Source organism: Lygodium microphyllum, chromosome 14 (genome assembly GCF_053477565.2).
Source record: "Lygodium microphyllum isolate KBCC chromosome 14, Lygodium_microphyllum_v1.1.10, whole genome shotgun sequence".
Taxonomy (NCBI): Eukaryota; Viridiplantae; Streptophyta; class Polypodiopsida; order Schizaeales; family Lygodiaceae; genus Lygodium; species Lygodium microphyllum.
The window spans coordinates 108,356,601-108,367,361 of record NC_141148.1 but is presented as its reverse complement, the minus strand read 5'-3'; the positions used below and the strand labels follow the sequence as shown (position 1 = coordinate 108,367,361).

At 38.2% G+C, this 10,761-nt stretch overlaps 1 protein-coding gene across 1 annotated transcript; it reads right to left on the bottom strand.

The window, feature by feature from the left end:
• Window positions 1–1,412: 1,412 nt before the first annotated feature.
• Window positions 1,413–4,046, bottom strand: LOC148025962 (GDSL esterase/lipase At3g48460-like). Its single transcript, XM_087692032.1, has 5 exons — window positions 3,761–4,046; window positions 2,828–3,079; window positions 2,355–2,554; window positions 1,953–2,217; window positions 1,413–1,850 (listed from the first exon to the last, which is right to left on the bottom strand). Exons 1-5 carry the CDS (start codon window positions 4,044–4,046, stop codon window positions 1,615–1,617), a joined length of 1,239 nt encoding a protein of 412 aa, XP_087548158.1. The 3' UTR covers window positions 1,413–1,614.
• Between the last annotated feature and the right edge of the window lie 6,715 nt (window positions 4,047–10,761).

The window sequence follows — 10,761 nt, the reverse complement described above, 5'->3', positions numbered from 1 at the left end:
TCTTGAAAACTAGATGATAGGAATGTACCTATGAAATGTCTTAAAAACCATGAACGATCAATTTTTTAATCATAATCATAAATCTAATGTTCATTCAAACACAATTCTTGATTTTGTTTTACAAGTGCAAGGATGAAATGGTAAATTGAAGGTCAAAGCAAAAAAGGCTAAGAAGCAATGTGTCAAAATCAAAAACCCTAACCTTTATTGGATAGCCTTGACTATAAAGATGGAAAAATCGTGAAATATTTAGAGACAATGGCACAACTCATAGTTAAATCTTAAATCTTTAATGCTACTTGCATACCTAACCACTCTAGATCAGATAATTGTAAATAAACATACTATAATTATAGGTATATACTTTCTATAGAGATAAGTCTCTTTATCTAAGCTAGTATGATACCAATAAAAAGTATTTGAAGTAAATGGGCTAATATATATATTGGCATTACAAGAAGCCTCATGCAATCCTTTAGTAAATATATAACCCCCTATCCTTTTAGTGCAATCACCACTTATATTTCATTTAGAAATTATAGTATTTGTTATTCTCTTGTTTTGTAAGGTAGGACAAATCGAAATCTTTGACTTGTTATAACTAGTTATGATATGATTTTTTAAAATAATCAATAAAAACATGGTTTCACTTGTGTCCCTCAAACCATCCATTAGGACTCTTCTAAGATGTGGTTGTCTCCCTTGAATATCCCATGCAGTAAGACAAATACATGGAGTTTCTTCTTCAAAAAGATAGGCAAATTCAAAGGTCTTATATGCTAAAAGTCGAAACAGAGAGGATGATGCTCTGAGTGCAAAAGATAATTGATGAATTTAGAAGGGTTAATGCAAGGTAGGGGATATTTAACATGACATACCAAGACCTAAAGATTTTCCTCATCTATATGTTTTGAACTACTGCTATGCTCGACTATTGCACTCTGATCTTTGATGCTGGTGAATTTTTCCACTAGTTCATGCTTGTTCAAACTCTTCAAAGGGGAGATGAGATCATGATGTAAAGTTGCTTGACTTAGAGCTCAAGATCTTAAGCCATCAATGGTAGCTTAGTGTGCTAAAGAGCTTTAATATCTACCTAATCCAGCTATCAATAGCAAGAGTGATGGTGTTGTTGGTGGATGATTGTCCATGAGAGAGAGAGAGAGAGAGAGAGAGAGACAGAGAGAGAGAGAGAGAGAGAGAGAGAGAGAGAGAGAGAGAGAGAGAGAGAGAGAGAGAGAGAGAAGTAAGTTATTATGGAAGGTTTGGGAGCAATGTAATGGTTCAATAATATGCTTTGCAAAGTTTTTGTATTTCTGCCAACACCTCAACCACCATCAACAAAATAAAATGGGGAGATGCATACCATACAAAGTATCAATTCCATATCATGTATATATTAAAATGGGGTCACTAACAAGTAATGTTAGATACATTTGGGAATATGTGTTCGTCTATACAAGGTGTTGATGAAGTGGATCTATCATGTACATTAAAAAGGGGGTCGATGAATTGGATTATCATGTATATTAAAAAGGGGTCACTCAAGTAGTGTCAAATCAAATTTGTTGCAGGTGTTCGTCTGTAGTACAAGGTGCTAATTAAGTGAATCTATTAATAGTTGATGTGTTTAACAAGGAAGTTTGGGTAGGGCTCTGCAAAGCCTTTTTCAAGGAAGAGGCTCACCATTGCTCGGTGCATACCCTCTGTCAAATGTATCCCATCCCAGTTTATGTAGGTATGGGGAGTAGGACATGGCCTCAATTCTTGGAGCTCGGTTTGATTCACTTGCCTGCCTGGAATGAAAGCCATCGTTATATCATAGCATGGAGCCGTTATATTCTCAATGCCTGCATAAACCCAATCATTATGTTAATCACTAGCGATTAAGACTACATTGAATCAAAAAGAATCTTGAGTCTCGATGAATTGTCTATTTACATTATACGTACCATATTTGGTGGGGTCTCGTAGGACTTCTTTATATGCTCTATCAAAGTAAAGGTACACAAATTGGACAGTGGGATGCATTTTCTGAAGCTCTTGCACCATTCTTTCTGTTAAATTGTTGTGCATCTCGCTTAGGCCATTGAGAACAATGAGGCACCCGTATTCATCCTTAGGCAAATTGGTAAAGGTCTGTCTATAGATGGGTGCACATCCCATGGGCATGTTGCTTTCCACCACAATGTATGTTGCACCCTTGTGGATAAGTGCCTACATCACCATGGTCATAGTTATGAATGTCATAAGCATATTAAGCATGGCCACAATCATGATTTCTTGACAAATTTCCAAAGGAATGTCAATCATTGACATACAATATTTTGCTTCTAGGGGGCAAGTGGACTAACCTTAAGTGCAAATCTAGCTCGATGTACAGCCTCCACAATGATGTGTTGCACGATCTTGAAACCCTCGGCTATGGTTGATTGATTAGCACCGTTGCTTAAAGGTTGTCCTACAAACTTGCCCAAGGCATAGTTGATATCATTGCCCCCTATCTCACCAAAGAAGATGAGGTCTTGATAGGATAGGAAAGTGTGCTTGCTTCCTACATGCACAAAATGTTAGCCTTTAGTTAGTAGTATAGTAGTCATACTTTGAGGCAAGACAAGTAACGTCCAAGAAACAATAATACTTGTGAATGATGACAACATCATGAGCTACTACACATAACTAGCTAGGTGGGGTTAGGGGCCCCTAACAGCACCTAGTTAGGTATATTGCAATGCCCCTCGAGCACAAGCTCACATATTGAACACTACGGGCCAAAACGACAGAAAAGAGCCCTTTTTGCCAGCATAGGTAGGATAATTAGGATTACCAAGTGCAGCAGCCTTTTTGCGAAGGTAGCTAGGGAGCCATTGCTGGATCTGAGTATCGAGAGAGAAAGGGGTGAAGCTGGTGATGTTGTATTCGCTCTGGAGGTAGGAGACGTTCAGAGCAGTGCAGCCAGCCACTGCAAAGTTAACAAATTTGCTTGATGATTTCCAGTATGATGAGTTGATTCGAGGAGCCCCGCTTGTGTCGGCTATCGATAGAAACGGCACCGTCAATGGCAACGCCAAGCGTTGAGCTGCATTTATCGCCATTCAAAATGTAAGCAATAGCAATCTTGTTAATAAAAGCTTCGATGATGCAGCTACTGATGCAGATCCAATTGCGGTAATCGCAATCATAATAATGATGAAATAGAGACAGCCTTTCAAATTTACCGTATATATCAACATAACAAGAGCAGTCTGACGGTAGAGCTGCGCGCGATGGTGCAGCTAGTGATGAATGATATTCATTAGCTAATTACGGTTATCGCAATGTTAGTAATGGTGAGATGGTGACAGAGCCATTCAAAGGTACCATATATATATCGAGATATTAAAAGCAATCTGACGATGAAGCTTTGAAGATGCTACTGATGCAGATCGATTATTAGCTAATTACGGCAATTGCAATGATACTAATGATGACATAAAGACAGCCATTCAGAGTTATCATACCAAAATACCGATAGCAATCTGACGACAAAGCTTCCATGATTCAGCTACTGTTGCAGAGCGACGATTATTTAATTATAATGGCAATTGCAATTATAGTATGATGATGAGGTACAGACAGCCATTTAAAGGTACAGTATCAAAATATGGAAACACCAATCTGAGGATGATTCAGGTAGTGATGCAGATCGATTATAGGCTAATCAGAGTAATCGCTACGATAGTATTGATGATGATGAGATAGAGAAGGATATAAGACTGACCTAAGACGTCAACGACGAGGCGGCCATCAGAGAATCGGCCGGTGGGGTGGTGGAAGTAGGTCTCGCCGTAGGGCAGGTTCCCTGAGAGGAAGTTCGTGCTGTTGCTGGCGAGGAGGGCGTTGCCCGCGTCTGTAAGAGAATCCCCGAAAGCAAGAATCGCACGGAAAGCCGCAGCTGCGGCCGGCGCTGCAGTACTACCATCGCCATGGCGATGATACATATCATTATAGGCATGAGCTAGCTGCACTCCGGACAGTGCAATTAGAATCATCGTCAGAAGCTGCATGGCCGCTGGTGCCTGCATGACCGACCCTGCCATCAAACCTGGTAGCAATGATATCGCGCCTCTAGTTTTTGTCGTCTCAGTCTACTGGCCGAGCGGGAATCGTAGAGACGGCAGTCTCGGCTCGGATCCCTTCTGCAAACGCCTGTGTCACTCGCCTGGGGCGAAAATATATTTGTCCAACTATAAATATGTGTTCATTGCGGAGCTGAAAACGTGAAAAGCAGCCATCCAAAACGCGAATGTTTCTATGGAAAGCAAAACAATTTTTTAAAAAGGCCAAAAACGGAAACGTTAAAATTATAGTGCGTTTTATTAGGACTATTAGGCCTAAAACCACGCGCACTGGAATCCGCGTCTCAGCCATGTGCACGAAACGTGTAAGGCTGATTCCTCTGAAATATCTCTTTTATCTATGTATGTTATAATTGACTACTTTGCTAGTGAGGTTTCGTCTCGTTTGCTTTGCGCATGATTGCTTTTTTTTAATTCACAAAAGGATTACAAATAGTAATAAATCAGACATTTCGCGTCTAGTTGTAGGGATATCATATCTCAAAAGCATCCCCTCTCCCCCCCCCCCCCCCCCAATCCCAAACCAACATTCTCATGCAACTACCAATACATTTCAACTAGAAATCAAGCATGCTACCGCTAAAGAAATGAAGAATAGTACTCTTCCTAGATTAATGTTTTTATGCCTTATTCCTTTTCTATTGTTCATCACACAAGATTATACACAAAAAGAGTTGTAATATTGCCAATGTTTTTATATGTCATTCCTTTTCTACAAGTGATCACTTCATAGAGAAACGATCCATCTTCAAAAGAAATAATCGTGTGTCACATTCAACCTGCCTACTCAAATAAAATTAAAAATGCATTGTAACTCCAACTAGTTATTTGTCTTTCCATTCCAAAGGGACCCTCATTGATCATTTACATGTTCTTTATTTATTTTGGCTTTGTGGTATCAATCCATGGCCAATCATCTTACTAAGCAACCAACAGCAGATTGTTACTGAGATTCAATATATAGATATTTCAAGATGGCGTTAAATAAGAAACAAAGTATTCAATCTTATGCTTGATCACCGGTGCTGTCATCAAATCGATTGACCATCCACCTCTCATCAATAGCATGATCAAGTGAGCTAATGGATACTCTGTCCAAAATAAATCCCTTAAAAAACAACTAAGGTAGAACCCTACACCATCCCCTTTACTCTACATGTATTTACTAAAAGAGTGATCATTTATAAGGCCATAAGAAGATATATGGCCTCTTCTGCCAAGTTCCATTTCTATGTTGTAAGACATGAAGAAGAAGAGAAAAAGGGGGGGACAAAGCAAGCTACCTACCAACATTCTTCTACTCCCACATGTGTGCCCTACTAAGTTGCTTGGACTCGCCATCACTAGAGGAAAACCATAGAGAGAGAAAGAGGGAGAGATGCCCATTATGTTTTATGATTTCGACACAATCCCTTCTGAGCACCTCTTAAAAGCATATTACAAAAGACTATCCGAGTCTTAAAAACTGTGCTTCTCCTTTACTTGAGTGGCTCATTGTACCTCCATATTCAATTGCAAATCAAATGTGTGTATTCCAAATTGTCAAGAAGACCACAGATGCATATGATGTATGCAAACCAAGAAAACCATGGGTATTTGGAGATCATATATTGGGTATGGTAGACATGAGGGGCTTGTAATACTGAGCCAACCAAGATAAGGGGCTAAGAGTGGCTCTTGTCCGTTAGTTACTAGCAATGGGAAAATATATAGTCATAAATCAAGATTTTATTATTCACAAAGAGGAACTCGTCAACTTAGGGTATGCCACTAGCTAGGTAGGGCACCCCTAAGTAGGATTCTAAGTCTAGATATCTGATGTATATACCATGCATATCCATATACACAAGCAATACACATCAAATGCATGCAATAGCTCAATGTATACATATAAAGATTGATCGTAGATTTGTGAGGTTGTAGACAAAACATAATAGGTGGAAGAACCTGCAAATGAGAATATGGCATGAAATAGTCACTAAAATCATCATAGAGAATTCATGACTTGAGATTGAGACATAGATTAGCACTCACATAGTATTCAGTATAGTTGGCAAGCTTAGAAGCATAGCCCAAGTCTCCTACCTACAATGTTTGTTATGAAGAAGTATTCAAATATAGAGAAGTGATGATTTTGAAGTCAATAACCCTTACAATGTGTTGGCATGGGTGGCAATAGCATCTTTACCATCAACCATGGTCCAAATGCAAGCCTTCACTACATTATTGATAAATTTAACTTTCTCCGCAACCTCCCTCCTTGTCATCTCTCCACCTCTTGCTTGTCTACCACAGTGCCCAACTTGCATTATATCAAAGCACTTTATCAAAGGTCTTGTATAATTGGAAGAAGCTAGGCAAGGTTATAAACTCTTAATGGGAAGATCCATGGGTGACAAAGATGGGCCCTAGTTGTAAAGCACGATTATGCCCCTACTTGATTAGTAATAGCTCTTGAATATTTGGTAGCAAAACTATCACATTTGATCTATGAAGAGATAAAGAAGTAAAATATAATTGTTTATATTATCTTGAAATTTTAGTGCTTCACTAAATGTACATGAATATTTTTGAATGTTGTGACATATTAAAAACTTGGAAGAAGTGAAAAAAAAACATTTAGACTAAAGGGAATAAATAATTTGCAAAATCTTCATACTTAAACAACTTGCAAAGTCTTCAGGTTTGGACTCCACACTTAAACCATCTGAAAAAATCTTCATGCATAGGTACATCCAAATTCATATTATGAGCATTAAGACCCACATCAAAGCATGCCAATTGGTTATGAGCATCGAAGACACATCATGTTGCTATTGCTCTTCATTACAAGCATCAACAGTCAAACCATCATCTTGTTTGCGCTTCTTTGAACCATCCCACAAACTACTATTTGCATTAGGACAAACATGAAGCAAATGAGCATAAAGAGCTACTAACATAGGTACAATCCTACTTTTTTGCTACATCCCCCTTATGGGAGGCACATAAATCTCTTATATTAATGGATCATGAAGGTTTTTCACCTAATTGGGAATTGCATTGTTTTTGACAAACCAAAGAATACCTTAGGTATCACAAGTTATGGAATCAATATTGATGAAGAGAAAGAATATCTCCCTAAACCATTTTATATGGTGCTTTCATAGCACATCCAATTGTTTGATAATATACTAGTTTCATGTCCTTGTGGAATACCTAAATTCTACTTAGTTGACCTCCTTTATACACCTCCAATGCTTGATATTATCATTAAAGGCAAGAGAGAATGCATTTGAGATAAGAGAAGGTGTAAACTCAAGCCTACCCCTAACCTTTTCAGTCTTCTTGAGATAAGTTTCATTTGCATTGATGCATAAGGATCATTTTCCTAAATAGTCCATGGTAATTTAGTAAATTTCAACAAACCAACTTGAAGTAACCATGCTCTTTAAAATAGACAAGAGAGAATAGATGAAGGAGCCAAGAGCACACGTACAAAAGCAATGGAGACTTGAGAACATAGAGAGATATAGATGAAATCTTCTTCTTCTTCTTCTTTTTCTTCCTCCACACAAAGAACTAAGTCTACAACAATATAAAAGACTAATATGAAAGTACCACAATATATGTATACATGATCACTGAGTGTGAACCCAATCATAAGGAAAGAAGAGGTGGCAACATGAATGTCCCATAACTAAGGATGGGCTACGTGGGTGTCGTCCAATTGTAGAATCACTAATATATTCATTCACCTAACCTGCCAGTGAATAATATATTGCCACATCACCAAGGTGCATAGTGGATGCTAGCTCATGTAGATCTCGACATCTCAACACTCCCCCTCATAGTCCTGAAGCATTGATGCTTCTGAGCTCCCAAAGCCCTAGTAAAAATGTCTACAGCTTGATCCTCTGTGGTGCTGATGTAAACCAAGTCAATATCACCTCTTCCAAATTTCTCCCACATGAAATGGTAATGGACCTCTATGTGTCTGGTCCATGCATGATACACTAGCATCCTAGCCAATTGAATGCTACTAAATATCACAGTAATTGATAAACTTCTTATCCACTTGCGTTCCCAAATAACCATGTAGGTTGGGTAACTATGTTATCTCGCATGCTACAATTGTAGCACATCTGTACTTTAATGCCTCTATACTAGACAAGATAAGTGTCAATTGTCTCTTACTGCTCCAAGTAATAGTAGCAGCATTGACAAAGAAAAACATAAAATCACAATTATAGCTCTTATCTAAAATACTACCAACCTTGTAACCACACAAGACCAACGATACACTTGCTACATAGAATAAGGCATAGTCCAATACGAACTTGATAGAGTGTAATGTGCACTGCATTGCATCCAAATGTGGTTTCTATGGAAGTTGCATAAACTAACTCTCCAAACCAATTTTGTAGTTTAGATATGATCTAGTGATCATCAAATAGATACTTCTTCAACATATCCAATGTGTATTATCTCTATGGCAACCATAGAGTCTCATATCTCTATGCTGAGAAAATAGCAAAGCTCCCCAAATCCTTCATCTCAAATTTAGTTTTGAGAAGACCCTTCTTATGGTCAATCTTTGTCTCACTATCATCCACAATTATCAAATCATCCACATATACAATAATAACCACATTACCTATATCACTCTCATAGACATAGAGTGAGTGATCACCCTATACTCTACAAAATCCAATGTTGACAAGGTATTTTACAATCTTGTTATGCCATGTCCTGGATAGCCCATACAAGGCCTTATGAAGCTTAAATACATAATTTGGATGATTCTCATCCACATAACCAAGTGGCTGCTCCACAAGAACTTCCTCTTGCAACTCCCCTTACAAGAAGGCATTCTTAACATCCATCCAACCACTGCTATAACAATCCTTATAGTGGAATTTTAGCCATTGGAGCAAAAGCCTCCTCATAATCAATACCATGAGTTTGCGTATACCCTTGGCAACCATTCATGCCTTATATTGCTCAATAGATCCATCTAACCTTATAAATCCATTTGTAGCCAATAGCTTTCTTGCCTTCAAGTAAAGGCGCCAACTCCTATGTGTCATTTTCCATAAGTGCAGCCATATCTTCATCCATAATACAATCCCAATACTCATTACCCATTGCATTCTCAAAGCAAGTGGGTTCCACATCCTGAATAATCTTAGCTATGTATGCATAGTGATGAGCTACAAGATATCATATGTCAATCATTACATTGGCTTTTTTTACTCTACGCAAGACCTACATCACTACCAGGAGCTTTAGCATCCTCTTGTGCCTTTCGCACACCAAGTGTTTTAATAGATGGAATTGCAAACTCCTCATCGAAGCTTTGATCAAAGCCATCTGAATTAGGATTAACATGAGAGAAACCTAATGATACGTTCGTCATAATAAGTGAGTCCCCAAATTTCTTTTGATCTTTTCTCGACATTTGTGATGTACCCAGCAGAGTCACATGTGACCTCGTTCTACCACTCCAAGGTCTATCAACAGAACCATGACTAGGAGACTCTTGTCCACTCAATGTCTATGATTACTTATCTATTTTTTAAACAATCAAACTCTCATGCTCATCAACCCCAACTGCATTCTATACATTACCATACCAACTACTCATTTTATAAAAAATAACATCCATGCTAACTCTCAGCTCACATTGTCAAGCATTTTTGCAAAAACTGAAAACCCTTAGTAGGTTTGACTTTTGCTAGCTTAATTGTTTGCATGACAATTTGCTTTGTTGTTTTGTAGTTGGATTTTCTATTATTTTCTAGCTTAGGAATTGTTTTGTCATTTTAGTTGGATTTTTTGAGTGTGGAAACTTGATGGCCTTGGTCGAGTTTGGTATTTATTTGGACAGCTTAGAGCTAGAGATTAATAGTAAATGTGGAACATTGTGGTACATGTATTCTTTCTTGCTGAGACTCTTGCACATCACAAGGGATATTCGATTCACAAGCACTTAACATTGCACTTGTTTGATGCACTGCACTAGGCGTCATCTCCTGATATTTTCAAATACTTCCATGCCATGGGTTGGCTTGATGTACATTTTGCACCATCGTTGAGCAGTAGCTTGGCATAAAGTTTGCTATAGCTATATGTAGAAATCCTAGTTGCATGTGCACATGAGGAAGCACTGTTCATTGAGCACGCACAGTTTCTTACATGCACGAAATTCGGATATTTTTAAATCACCTCCATTAGCTTGTCATTGATACTTCCTTCAAATTTTCTCCTTCATAGCGCTGTCAATGTTCTTTTGAGAATAATCTCCAATTATTTTCCTGGTAATGGTTTCATGCAATGTGCCCTAGCAAGAAAATATGTTTTGAAATAGCACTTTGTGCCCAATCATCCATACCGTCAGTTGTGAGATGGGTTGTTTTCCTGCTCATTATTTTGAGGACCATTATTCTCTCAAGTGATTATGAGATTTTGGGTGGGAAGAGTGAAGTATGACATTTCTTATGGCTGAGTGTTGAGAGGTGAGGATAAGGATCTTAAATTAACTAGGAACTTTGTTTGCATTATGCATGACGCACTGGCACATGTAGATAAGCTAGGCACAAATTCTTCAATTGCATCCATATTTTGTGTGAAGCATTGATTGATTGATTGCATCACATAGATC

Bases quoted from the DNA above. Each gene is read 5' to 3' on its own strand.
- LOC148025962 (XM_087692032.1), bottom strand. From the start codon at position 4,046: ATGCAGCTTCTGACGATGATTCTAATTGCACTGTCCGGAGTGCAGCTA. The intron at 2,218-2,354 runs GTTAGTCCACTT...ATGGTGATGTAG, and splicing joins GAGCTAGATTTGCACTTAAG to GCACTTATCCACAAGGGTGC. The intron at 1,851-1,952 runs GTACGTATAATG...GGGTTTATGCAG, and splicing joins ACGAGACCCCACCAAATATG to GCATTGAGAATATAACGGCT.